The sequence below is a fragment of the Hydra vulgaris genome, chromosome 05, assembly GCF_038396675.1.
Source record: "Hydra vulgaris chromosome 05, alternate assembly HydraT2T_AEP".
NCBI classification, from domain to species: domain Eukaryota; kingdom Metazoa; phylum Cnidaria; class Hydrozoa; order Anthoathecata; family Hydridae; genus Hydra; species Hydra vulgaris.
In genome coordinates this window covers 20,460,001-20,475,000 of record NC_088924.1, presented here as the reverse complement: position 1 = coordinate 20,475,000, position 15,000 = coordinate 20,460,001, and the positions used below count along the sequence as shown (strand labels likewise).

The 15,000-nt window shown below is 25.7% G+C and overlaps 1 protein-coding gene across 3 annotated transcripts in view; it reads left to right on the top strand.

The window, feature by feature from the left end:
* LOC136080674 (A disintegrin and metalloproteinase with thrombospondin motifs adt-1-like) overlaps positions 1–15,000 on the top strand; it is a 157,492-nt gene that overhangs the window by 138,841 nt on the left and 3,651 nt on the right. For all 3 annotated transcript variants that reach the window (XR_010638590.1, XM_065797621.1, XM_065797620.1), the window contains exons 15-19: positions 346–480; positions 5,852–5,986; positions 7,013–7,099; positions 12,824–12,952; positions 14,790–14,960. Coding sequence is in view for 2 of the 3 variants with exons in the window: in XM_065797621.1 (XP_065653693.1) it covers positions 346–480; positions 5,852–5,986; positions 7,013–7,099; positions 12,824–12,952; positions 14,790–14,960 (657 nt within the window). In the remaining variant the exon portion in view is untranslated. The remainder of the gene's footprint in view (positions 1–345; positions 481–5,851; positions 5,987–7,012; positions 7,100–12,823; positions 12,953–14,789; positions 14,961–15,000) is intronic.

Here is a 15,000-nt window from a genome sequence, read left to right as displayed (position 1 = left end):
GTTAAATAGCATCATATTATATTGCAATATTTGTAAACATATTTAAGAAAAAATAATAGCTTTAAGAAAAAGAAGTAATACCTACTAAGATTCATTTTTTTATTGTGTTAACAATTTAAATATAGCAATCTAGTTATAACAATCTAAACTTATTTAACTGTCAATCTAAACTTATTATAACAATCTAAACTTATTTAACTGCAATCATTGCGCAAAAACAAAAAGATAAATAAAAAAAATTATAAAACAGAGAAAATAAACGTAAATTTTTCAAACAAACAGCATTAAGTTTTATCTTTTAATATGTCTATTATTCAAAAACATTTCAATAATTTTTTGCTTTAGCATTATGGTCCCAATGGAACAATTGGACATGTTGTAATGAATCGTATAAACTTATAAGCAGATCAAGAAATTGCAATGTATCAAATACAATGAATCAATGTAATGGAAACAGTTCTGAAATAATTGAGTGCTTTGGTAAATGATTTGTTTTAAATATCAAAATAATATAATTTTTTTACCTAAAAAAGTTATATTATTATAACATTTAAATTTTGTTTCAGATAAGAAACTCATTATACTAAAATCAGTATGTAAAAAAGTTGTTGCTTTTTTATGTATTTTGTTATGTATATTGTTGTATTTATTTTTAATAGCTTTTAATTTTTAAAGATATTCTAAATAAATTAAATATTTCGACAATTAAAACAAGCTTTACTTAGCTTATTATTTGTTTTAATCTACCTTTGTGTACTTATTAACAGTAACTGACAAGTAGAGTTGTAAATTTAAATTGAGACAATAACTCCTGCTATTTTTTTAAGTTTTTCTTTCTTTAATTACTTAAAAACGTTTATAAAAATTTTTTTTTAATGCTCCATTTCACAAAGAGAAACATGCTACTGATTTTATTTGCAAATAAGGAAAACTTGCCTTTATTAAAAAACATGATTGACAACAAAAAAGGAAAATCAGATGTGATTGCAATATTCATGTTCTTAGGAAGTTAAGGTGCCAAAAGCAAAAAGTTTTTTTATCTTATTGGAAACTATGGTAGGCTAAAAAGCACTTATCAGTTTTTCAAAAAATTTCTGACTTTGCCTGTTTCATAAGTTTCAGTCTGCCAATAAGCCTCTAAGATGTGAGTTAGTGGGTAGTTCAAGGTTCTGTCAACAGCAAAATATTGGTTTCAATACTTTCATAACAGCAACTCGATGCTACATGAATAAAACATTATCTAAAGCAACTTTATGCTGCGTCCAGAAACATCTAAGCCAGTTGACTATAAATATTTTCTGTATGCACAATATAATAATGAAACAAAGGCACCTCTTTACGTTTGCAACCAAAGCATAGCTTGCAAAAAGCCTTGAATACACGTGGTCCATTTTATTGAATTATCTGAATAATATTTGTATTTCTAATGAAAATACAGAGTGACATTAGTAGTCTGACAACTGTTGGGTTTAGAATAAAAGCGATGACTTTTTTATTTACTGTTGAAACTTACTGAACTAAGTATGTTTATAAAGATGGAGCAATTTTATTTTGTTACAAGTTACTTAGGTCTCCCATGCAACAAAGATTTTGGAATCATAAAAAATAAGTTAAACTACTCTGACAGATTGTTCCCTGTTGACCATATTTGATACCTTCCTATTAAACGGTCTTGCCATGGTAAAGTATTTGTGATAATCTTTAAAGTCTAATGATGTAATAAAACTTATAGATTGGTGGCAACTAATAATGATATTTAACAGTCACTCTAGTCAGCTAGGTCAGCAAGTAGACTCCTGTATGAACTCTTTGTCTTTGTATGGTACATTTAACAGGGTCAGTTATGTCATCACTGGAGATTATAAGTGGATATAGAAGTGGATAAAATTTTTGATTTAATGAAAGACATTGTGAGTTTTGTGTGTTATGCTTGCACAAGTTATCATTAAGTAACACCTGAAATTTTCAATTGTTTCAGCAAAATCCGGTTGAAGGAATAATCCAAAGCAAGCGTTAACAATTTAATTAAAACTTTTGAATCCTTCAGTTGTGAAGAATGTTAGGAACTGAGTTTGAATCAGCATGTTGCTGGAGCACACCCACATTTTCAAGAAGCTTTCTGCGTTCATTATCTTCAAACTAGCCCCCATGATACACGCTTAGTTAAATGTGGAAGATAGCTGACCACTTAACAGCTACTATCTAATCAGTTTTAAGTATCTTGAAAAGATGGTTGACAACTCTTATAAGGAGATGCAATTCCATCAGTGGGATTATTTCTAAAATCAGAGTATTTTCAGACCCACTGGTTATTGGCTTTTAATTGTATCGCTATGCAACTTTACATTACCAACAACTCCACAAGATTGCTGAAAAGACTTAAAGCTAGATTTGATAAAGCCCAGTGTTTGCTAGTTTCCAGATTTGGCAAGATGCTTGGATTTGACGTCTAATGATTGTACAAGGTTGCATACTTAAATGGATTTGAAGACTGCAAATTATATTTGTAACTTTCATATTACAAGTCAAAGTTAGTTTAACTCCTTTTACATTAATCAATGACCAGAGTGAGTTTCTAATAAATCTTTTGATATTGCAACAAGAGTTTGTCTTTTATCTCCAATATTTTTGCCAGTCTTTTAATTGAGAGATTGTTTTTGAGGCGATGAGCTAGTATCCACCCTTAACGCAGTATCAGCAATGCTTAGAAAAAACTTGAGAAAACTTTTACCACCATCAATTCGGAGCTTAACAAAATATTTACCAGAAATTTTGCAAGATTGAATAACATGATTCAAAAGACTTAATAACTTTTTGCAGTGAGAAACAAGACAAACTGTACCATAATCTCCTTTTCTGTTGGTAATTTTTAAGTCACTACAGATAAAAAATTTGGGTCTATCATCTTCTGCTAGATGTTTAGTTTACAGTTCTTCCAGTTTCTTTAATCTGTTGTTTGATTGTTCAGTATTTAATTGTACATTTATAAGAACTAGAGTGATCAATTTTGGAGTGAATATAAGATTTAGGAGTATAAGATATATATAGTATAAGAGACTAAGGAATACCGGATTTGTAGAAGTAAAGAATGGAGTTAGGAGTAAAATAATTGCAAGCACAATAAAGAGAAAAAGAAACATTAGTAGATGCTAACTTTGCAATCAAATGCATAATTTGTTTCCATGAGAGGTCAGTAGTGAATTTTAATTTGACATAAAGAAGAGGACTCAGTGAGAGAGTTGCCATTCATTATTATAGGAATATCAACAATATTGTAACAATTAATTAATTACAGTAAATAACTGAATTTTGTTAAAATTCATAAGCCATTTACATAATTGAAACAATGTTTTGGCAGTAAACAACTTTAATGAAATAATGATAAAAGAAAGTATTATGAAATTATAAAAGAGTTTAAAACTTGAATGACAACTTTGTAAAAAATGTTATCAACTTAAAAACTCTTAAGCAATCTAGTTCTTGAGCATCATTCTAGCACGTATTTGATTTTGATTTTTTTTTTTTTAAGTTAAATAGTTAAACAATAAATCATTTTTGGTTTATTTATTTTTATTTATTTAATCATTTATTTTTTTTAAAAGTTTAAAAATAATAAAAACAAGTTTAAGTTTTTACGTTATACATTTTTCATTTAAACTTGTTAGTGTTGCAGTTATTGGCAATACAAATAATTATTAGGTAAAAGGAATTATTCAAGTTTATAAAAGTTACTTTTATTTATGTAAAAAGTATATATTAGATCATTTTTAAAACAGAAATATAAATTGATATATATTATACAGATATTATAATAAAATATTATGTATTGATGTATTAAATAGAGTTATAAATGAAAATATACATAAGATCAATTTTAAAAGAATTTGTTAAATCACATTATTATTATTGTTATTGTTTATTATTATTATTATTATTATTATTATTATTATTATTATTATTATTATCATTTTAACTATTATGTTTTTTAACTAAATATATAAAATCTTTTACAATGTAACTTAGTTTTTTATGTTACAACGTAACTTAATTTTGTACATAAAACGGTTACTTTATTTTAAAAAAAATATTCATCTTACATGTTAAAAAGTTATATTTTTATACTAATAATAACATTAATAAAAAAGGAAAAAACAAGCACTGCTCTTCAAAATCAGTATTCAAGTGTCTTATTATGTTTCCAGAATTATAGCAGTAGAATTTTTTTTTGAAAGATTTTACATCAATCTCTGATAGCGAGTTGTTTTTTTTTAGTTGTAAATACTAATAAAAAAAAGTAATACATTGTGGTAATACACAAAGTAATACTACATAGTAGTAATTGTGGTAATACTCAAAATTGTAGTAATTGTATTGTAGTAATGCACAAAATAATACTACATAGTGGTAATACACAAATAATACATTGCATTTGATAGTTGTTTGAAAGTTTCTGTTTTTACAAAATATTATTCTTCTATTTTGTACATTGCTGAAATATACATATGGATATAAGTATTATAAGTAATGTGAACATATTTAAAGGAAGAGAAACAATATTGGTTAGATACCAACTTTGAGTTTTTAGCTAACTTACTAGAAGATAAAATTTTAAAGGATGTTTTGAAGCATCTTACCATCAAAGAATGTGATAAAATGTTTTAATGCATATCATTGATAAAATGCTATAATGCATTTTATTTAAATCACATTGACAGCTTTGGTCAGCTAATATTTTAGAATGATGAAAACCATCCTGAAAATATTATTCTGACATATTATTCAGCACAGTTTGTTAAAATAATATGTGCTCATGAAACCTTTAAAAATACTTTTTTATTTTTTGAATTTAGTAAATAGTAATACAAATAAATTTGATTATATGATTTAAGATAAAAAAGCATTTACTATTATTTAAAAGTAAAAAAACAGTTTAGTTACTGTTTTCATTTTGCATCATGAACAAAAACATGCTACTGCAAACATGTATACTTTTTTATAACCATTGTAGTCTAACTAAAAAAGGATAAAATTTAGTCTAATTTGTAAACTGTGTAAGTCACATTCAAATTATGTAAAGTTCTCTAGTAAGCACACATACTTCTTATTCAAAACATGTTTTTATTACAAAAATACCTATGCAGATTTGTGAGCCTAAATAATACTTACAACTAAAATTATTATGACAATTGTTCTTTGTTAATAACTTAATAATTAGTTTGTTTTTAAAAAATTAAACAACTTATTTTCTGTTTGTTTTTGAAATAAATGCAGCTTGTATCAAACATCTTGACAATACTTTCAACCACTTAGTTTTCAGCACGGTCATCTTAAATTTTTTTTTAAACTATGTAATGATAAGGTTATTAGCAATTAGATGTTCCATCATCGCAAACTATTTTATCTCTAACTAATTCAAGCTAGACTGGTCTATAATTACCTGATAAGTAATTATAGGTATCAAATCAACTTCTGCTTTTTTGAAGTGAGGTTGCATTTGCTTGAATAATTATATTGAACTTGAGTTACAAATTTTTACGATATTCTTTTATTGAAATACTAAATGGCGTGACATGGCACAATTAACTTCACACAGTTTGTAAATATTTAATTTATGAAATGTAAATAAAATAATTAAAATTAAAGATCAAAGTATATACTAAGATAAAATAAAAAATTATGTAATAGTAATTGAAATAAAATACATATTAAAAATTATTAAAATGTAATTTAAATAAAAAACTTCTACTGTTTTTATGATAACTCATCCACTACTTATGAAAAACTTGTAAATAAATTTAAAATTGGTGTAAAAATTAAAAAATTAAAAAGTAAAAATTTTTACCTACTTTAGCATTTTGGGGATCATGGAGCAGTTGGTCACATTGTAATGATTTTTTGGGATATAGGAATAGGACAAGAGAGTGCATTATTTCAAAAAATACAGAATGGTGTTGTGGTACCAGCTTTGAAGATAAGAAATGTTTGGGTAAAAAAATAGATTTTAAAGTATGAAAATTAGTTATTAATATTGTTATTATTATTATTACTATTATTATTAAAAATACTTTTTGCTTGTCTTTTTAGCATACACCTTTTTTTGAAAAAGAAGAAAAAAACGAAAAAATAATGTCTAATAAATAAAGTTATTACACATAGCATTTAACTTATTTGAACTTTTTAAATAAGTTGTTAAACGTTAGAACTTTTAATAAAAAAATTTTATTATCTATGAGGTACCCCTGATATTGCTGGTAACGATGGAGAGCGTTATCCATCAAGAATAACTTTTATAAAATGGTTAAAACTGAAAGGAGATAACTCCTTATATAAGCTTTGATATATTTGTTACTTTTTCACTTTCATGTTAGACCTTAGGTTTTTACTAATATAGGTCTATTGAGATGCATTGATCCCATAATTGTTTGTTTTTTTTAATTATTTTTTCCAAGGCTTTTGCACGCTCATTGATAATTACTTATAAATTTTTTTAATGCATGATGGCTTTAGGAGATATATAGCTTGATTTAATCCAAAAATGCAAATTTTTTTGATTTTAAACAATGCTTTACATACAACCTTAATGGTCTAACTGTTGGTGCCTTAAAATCAAACCTAAAAACAAAATGTTTTTATGATTTGTGCTGAAAAACAAAAATTAATTGTGATCAAAAAGCTTAGTATTTTACAAAAATTGAAACATAAAGAAAATATAATGGTTACACCCTATTATACCCTAGTATAGGGTATAATAGGGTGATAGCTTTGATTTTTAAAAGCTACATTTTAAATTTAACATTTTAAAAAATTAAGATTGCTCATTACATAAATTTATTTGTTAATATTTTGAAAATCAAATGAATGATGGACACACAATTGAAAATGTAACTAATTTACAATGGATCTATAACCACTGATCTTTAAGTATGTATTAGACAATTAAGAAGTAATGATGGCTTTTTACAATTGGTTTTTTATATTTCATAGTTTATAACTTTATTTTTTATTTATTTAGAACCAAGTTGTTACATCACTTACAGTGCTGAATTTAATGAATCAAATAATCTTGGGTGGTGTTCTGGCAACAACTCTGAATGCTTTGGTGAACTGAAATATACAAATACTTTTGACTTTATATTAAAATTATATTTACTTAATTTTATTAAATTATTTTAATAATAACTTTAATTCAAATAATTTAAAGTAATTATATATAACATATGTTAAATATGACAATAGTTATACATTCGTTGTTCATAGGGCATTTGGAAAAAAGTAGTTTTTAAATGATTTACTTGGGTAAAACAAAAAAGTATAATAATTAAAATTTTTTTATTAAGTCATTAAAATAAATATTTTTTTCAATTTAAAATAAAACAAAAGTTGTCAGAAGAAAACATGGTAAGATGATGTATAAATGATTTAAGGCTGATTTATAAGTGGGGTTATACAACAGCAAATGAAATACAATACAATACAACAGAAAATTATTGATTATTTATTATGCGCAACAACAAAACCAAGCAATTTTTTTTTCAATTTTTGTGCAATATCTTCAAATTTTTTTTTAAGAGCAATAATAAATTAGCAGAAAATCACTTATCAAATTCTCATAAATGATTGCTCAAATTAATAAATCATCAGTTTATAGATGACTTGTTGGGCAGTGTCACATCTTTTTGTAAACATCATGCTTGTAGGCAGAAAACATTAATCTTTATAAGAATATATTCATAGGTTTATTATATGAAAACACTCAAACAAGTATTTTTTACATTTATTTTCGTTAAATTTCAAGTAGTTTTTCTGCAAATTTAAATTCAGATTGCTCTTGTAAAACAAAAACAACAAATTTCTTATTAGCTCTTTCAATTTTGCTTATTAAAATTCTTTTGCAACTTAATAAATAACAACATAAGTAAAATACCTTTCATTGTAAAATTGCCATTTGTAACTATAAGGAGTTAAAAATCAACAGAAAGTGTTAGGAATGTTTACAGCATATTCAAGAAACATATTTTTGGAAAAATTATACCATAATATAAAATTAATGACGAATTAAAACTATTACCCTCCTTTAAATATATTTAATTTTTTAATCTGCAAAAATGCTTCTCTATAAATTCTCTTTGTAGAAAAGCAGGTTGCTGGACATCTGCAAAAGTCAGAAAATTAAATAAATTTTGCAAAAGTCAAGGAATTTTGATGGATTTTATCAGAAAATCAGATAATTTTTATAAGAGTCAGGGAAAATTCATGAAAAATGAACATGAAAATTTTCTGGCCACTCTTATAATATACATTTACATTAGCTACACTTGTATTAAAACGAACAAAAGCGTTAACATTAACCTTATCTAATAAATTAAGTGATCCACACACTCATATAAATAATGGGAAACATTTTATATATCAAGTTCCTCTATTCACATGTATACAAACATTAAAAAAATGTCTAGATTACTTGGCCTCCAGATAACTATATTCTTATTTAAAAGCTATGATTTTAATGTTGCCCTGATAGCACCTTTAATATTAAATCCTCTATGTTGTGAATTAATTGTAGTAAACTAAAACCCAAGCTGGTATAGAAGACTTTATTCAGCAAATTTATAAATATGTTAACCACAAGTCAAATATTTCAATATCTGCCAATATTTCAAATGTATCAATAAAATAAGCCATACAGTCAAATTATTTTACATAAAAGAAACACGATAGTTATTGAATAATAATAGTTATGAATGAAATAGTAAGAATGGTCATGGTTGGGGAAGCTCTTTTCAAGGTCCAGACCATCTGCACATTGTCAATGGGACCATGCGCCAGGACCAATACATTGAAATTTTGCAGTCCAAACTGTTATCCCAAATGGCTGCATGGTTTCCTGAAGACAATGGAATTTTCATATAAGATGGAGCTCCGAGCCATACTGCTAAAAGGGTCACTGAGTTCCTGAAACATGCGAACATTCTTTTGCTTAGCTTGCCAGGTAACTTACCTGATATGAATCCTATTGAGAATTTCTGGCTTCTTGTCAAACATAAGGTCAATGCAATTAAACCCACCACTAGGCGTTTTTTGATTGAATGCATACTCCAAGTATGGAATTGCGAACTAGAAATTCATGACTTATGCTTGCGTCTCATACAGGGAATGCCCAAATGTGTGACTCGATCAGCAGCAAGGATGTTTACCCCAAGTATTGACTGTTGAATTTATTTGCTGTTGATAGTGCATGGCCCAATGCAGTTTCAATATATAAGTATAAGTAGATTTTGTGTATTTTGACTGAAAGCTCATTAAAATTTCAAAAAATTTAAATATAAAAAAGAAACTAAAATCATACAATTTTCATCTAAAAACAACCTGATATTGCTCTTTTTGGATTTTCTGACTTAAAAAACGCATGTTAATGCTAAATTATTTTTATGGCTTTTGCAAGTTTTTCTAATGATTTGGCAAGGTCTGTAATGTGTGCACAGTCTTTCAGAAATTCTCCAGGTTCATTAGCCACCTGCAGCCTTCTGCTTTTTAGTTTCCTTTAGTTTTTTTTTGATAAAAACTTCAAAAACATACTTAAATTTTAACTGGCTAGTTGTTTAAATTAGAAGCTGCTCATAGTATCTCCAACACTAATGGTTGTGCACTCAAGGCAAAGAAAGAACAAAACATCTTTAATTTGTTTTTTTCATTTGTTGATTTCACTGGAACGCTTTTTGGAACGTAATAGTATTTAATTTAGTTCCTGGTTTTGGAAATATTGATTTTATGATTTTCAGAAACCTTAGGGGATCATTTATAGTTTTCTTTATAAGATAGTTGCAATGTTTTTGTCTTGCAAGTCTAACAAGATTCGTAAAATAGTTTCCTAATCTTTTGTGTTCACCGCGATAGTACTCTGCTTATTCTTTCTTGCTTTTCCTAACATTGCGATAAACAAAACATGTTAGTTGAACATATTTGTTAAAGCTGTTTTTAAGTAATACCATGCAGTGTTTATATTTATAGTGCTCTATAAATTATCTCAGTTATAACTTGCCAACTCGTCTCACATTTTTTTATCATACTTGGAAAAATTTTTATATTTTATGGTTTCAAACTGATGTTTCAAAGAAGTTTTTCTTATGGACACACCCAACCATAATATGATCATAGGGTGCAGTGGGAATTACATTGAAGTTTTATGAAATGTGGCTTGTTAAATTTAATTATGTCAATTAAATTTGTGTGATTCTTTTATAATTCTAGTTAGAATAGTTATTATTTGCCTAAAATCATTTAAATATGTTTTTAAAAAAAAATTATTGTTCCTAATAGTATTGCTTCCTTTAACTGTTTGGTTACTTTGATTCACATATCAATGAACTATTCATTTAAAAGATGTGACAAATATTTTGATATTTCAGGGAGTCTAAAAATTAAACAAACAAGTGTCTGCATTGCATTTTAAAAAATGATTTCAATTCAAATACATTCATTAACTTTAGGTTCCAGATCTTCTTGTCTAATCTATTTGATTTATTTTAGAAACATACATTGCTACTCCACCTCCTAACATTTTTCCTTTAGTAAAAATGAAAGGAGGTGGATTACATGTTACTTTTTTACACATTAATTTTTTATCATACTACTATTATGTGCATTAAATCTTTAGCAATTTTGCTCAAAATTTTATATTTTATTGGTATTATGTTATTATTTCCTGCCTTACATAGTATATTAGGACTACAAAATTCAAAATACAAACAACTTTGTATTCTTTATACTTTTCTCAATTACAACTTTTATCTTCTCAATTACATCTTACGATTTCTTATTTACAACTTTCATGTTCTAAATTACATTTTACGTTTCTCAATTACAACTTTCATCTTCTAAATTACATCTTACACTACTTAATTTTTTTTTTCATAATCCTAATTACATCTTATGTTTCTTAATTACAACTTTTATCTGCTCCATTACATCTTACGTTTCTTAATTATAATTTTTAGTTCTCAATTACATCTTGAAAAGGTGTAGTTCATTACGCAAAAATGTTATGATTTTTCAAGCATCTCCATCACAGATTCGCTTGCATACCATCATTATTTCTTTTAAGAAATGAGAAGTGTTTTTGTTTAACCGAAATTTTTTTTTATTCATAACCTTGTTAAGTTCATACAATATTTATTATGAAGATAGTTTATGTTTACAAATCATTGGTTGACAATTAAAACTCATTAAGTACAGTTTTATAGCAATTTGATTTTCTCAATTAAACTAATTTTTGAGTTCAAAAGACTTTGAACTTTGCTGAATATTGATATTTACAGCAACAGTCTTTTCTTTAAAGTAGAAAAAAAAATGCATAAAACATTTTGTATACTTATATTGTGTTTAAATAACTTTTAAATTATTCAATACCTTCTATATAACTCTTACTAGAATCTTGGAATGGAATATGTTCATTAAATACAGGAACACTGAATTCTAATAAATATTTTAAAAAACTTTTGCAAATAAAACATAATAGCAAAAAGTAAACAAAATTCTAAAATCAAAAAAGATAACTTGATTTTAAGTTTAATAGAATTGATACCTTGTTTATTTGCAATGCTAGAACATTGTTTTAAATTTACATTGTTACGTAGAGAATTACTAATTTCTGGAAAAATATATTTGAAAAAACTATGCAACAATGCAAAACGTAAAAAAAATTAAATTAAATTTATTAATACCTTGACTTTAACTGAAAGATTGTTCTAAAACATTTTTGGAACACACAGGAGCAATAACATCAGGTTGTTGCAAATACTCTTTAGTACTAACTTGGGTATCATTTTCTGTTAAGTATAAAATAATTTTCTTTATTTTATGAAAATTTACTGAAGTAGTTTTAAAACATATACAACCTCTACTATAAATAACAATAAATATCATTACTGTTTATATACAATAATTTAAATAATAAATAACTAAATTAAAAAATCAGTTTTTTCACTTTTCTTACTTGTCCTCTTTTTTTTCTAATGACAAAATCAACTTCATTACTTATTGATTGAGCACGTAGTTTTAATTTTTTGCATGCATGAACATTTATTTCTAAAAGAAAGTTGGAAAGTTCAACAATATCAAAGTAATTTAGAAAACGGACTTGAAGCAGACAATAATATTTACTTTGTCTAGTTATCCTACTATTGACTCATTTAAGTTTGTTATTATTTGCATTTCTTTGAGTTGAGGAGAATTTATTGTTGCAGTATTAAAAGCTGTAGGAACTGAGTTTTGATGTTTCTCAAAGAGTTCTCTTTTACCTAAAATTTTTAAACAAGTAGTATTTGTTGTAATTTATTTAGTTTATACAACAAAAAGTTTAAGAAACAATGTTTACTAGTAATATAGTGTGCTGAATAAACATAAACATTCGAAGATTAAGGCGACCACAGTTTGCTTGACAAAGTGCTATCTGCAGCATGATTTATTACATTTAACCATTTTCTTATGACTGTATCATTCTTAGGAATATCATAAAATTTAAGTTCTTTATTTTTTTTACAATTAGTTGTGCAACCTAAAACACAACAACTTCGGAGCATCTTTTGTCATGAAATATGATTAAGATTATAGATTTGTTGCTGTAGATTTGTTTTAGCTCCATTCAAGAAAAAAAAAATTCACAATTCTAGACTTATGGCAAAGTAAACTAACAAAACTTGATTATTTCAAATTAGCTGCAGTTTTACTTGACAACAATATCAAAGTAATTTTCTGATGAGTTAAACTTGTCAACATATGAAATGTAGTTAAATTAATATGTAGTATAATACACTTAATATTTTAGTTAAATGGGCTGTCTGGAGTGAATTCTCTACATCTTGTGGTGAAGGATATAGAAGAAGCTATTTAATTTCAGAAGCAAAAACAAGTTCAGTTTTTCGAGATCTAAATTGTGATATAGGAAACTGTCCAGGTATCAGCTAATATCTGTTTAAATGTTTTTTCTTTTTATACATTACATTAAAAAAATTTAATTTATTTGGAAAAATATCAAAATGAAAAATAATGAAAAAAAACTTTTTTTTTCATAATTTTTTATTCTATTTTTAATAGGAAAAAAACACTTTTTCCTATCAAAAATATTAAAAATTTGCTTTTATTGCAAATTTTTATTTCTTTTACTAGGAAAAAGTATGTATTCATATGTAAAATTAGAGTTTAAGGTAGTTTTTTTATAGACCGCTTTTTAAATAGAAAACCTCTTTATATTTAGATGTTATAAAAACAAAATAAAAGTAAATATGTTTAAAATAAATATGTCAGATTTTTATAGATGCCCTCATAAAAAGTGCTAAATCAAGTTTTAATAAGATTTTGTTCTTACGCTTCACTGTAAAATAACATACTAAATATAAAAGTCTTAAGTTTTTTGTTATTGAAATAATATTTGAGTAACTCGTAAATTATGTAAAAACCTAACAGTAGACAATAACTTTTTTTTAACGTTTCTGAGTTTATTGGATTGAAAAGGATTTTATTCTCAGTGAGCTACCTACAAATAGAGTAGATATTCGTAGAGCATAATCAAGGTTTTTAATAAAATAACAAAAAAGTTTATAAGATATTATTGTATATCAAAATAATAGTGTTATTCCTTTGATCAGTGGTACATCCAAAGTTGTGTAATACTTAGTGATGCAATATGTTTGATAGGAGAGAGCAACTGTTTTTCTCAATGTACGAAACTAATAATATAGTTTCAAGAAATTAATTAATATTTACAACTGAAAGTTATTTGGGTAAGATAAGGGATAACCCCTTATTCTTTAAAGTTGGGGGTGAAACCGTGTTACCTTTTTCAATTTTTTAATTTCCTAATTTCAAAAATAAAATAACAAAGTTTAAAGAATAAATTTTGGCGAATTCTCTAATTGTTAAATTGTTAAAGCCCTTTTAACAAGAGAGAAGGTCTCCTTCACTGATAGAGTATATGCAGCATATTGCAAAATCATAACTGTGTAACAGGTATCAATTAGTAATTTGTATTTGTCTAAAATCAAAAATATCATCTGTGTTTAACATTTTATTAGCATAAAAACAACGGACATAAAAATGATATTCATGGCCTTTTTAAACAAAGTTCATAGTTAAGAAAGAGTTTTAAATAAAAACAGTAACAGCAATAAACAACAAATAACAATAAAAAATAAAAAGCAATAAAAAGAAATAATAAAAAATTAGGTGTTACTAGCTATAGTAAGCTCATCTGGAGCTTTAGGCAGATGGTTTAAATAAATATTTATTTATAAGTTTATACAGACTAGGCGAGAGAGGGTGGGGCGTGTGTTTGTACAAATTACATTTTTTAACATTTTCAAAAAATTATAACAAAAATTGTCTATTTTTTGTACTTAAATAATCAAGTTCTAAAACATTTTATATCAAGAGATATCATTAGAAGTTTTATTTTGATAAATTACTAAATTACAAGTTTCTTCATTCATAATTAAAACATTAAATTTTCAAAGGCCTTTTTCTGCTTCTTGCGGCCCTGGGCATATAAATACTTATTTAACGAGTTAAGAATATTAACCAGGGCTCAGAGTTTTTTTCAGTGGCATTGTTTATGCTATACACATACATATATATTATATTTATAATTGTACATATATATATATATATATATATATATATATATATATATATATATATATATGTATATATATATGTATATATATACACACACTCACACACACGCTAATGTATTGTAAATTATTTGAATATAAAATTATTTATCTGGTTTTTTTCAGTGGAAGGAATGTGGGGAAGCTGGTCAGATTTAAAATGTTTTAAATCATGTGGTAGTGAAGTTAAAAATATTAAAAGAAGTTGTGACAATCCTTACCCATTATTTCATGGTAGAGGTTGTACTGGTATCAGCGCTTACAACAATAGCTGTGAAGATAATACAGTTTGTCCAGGTTAAAAGCTCATTGATATTTTTTTTTTTTAAATAAAACT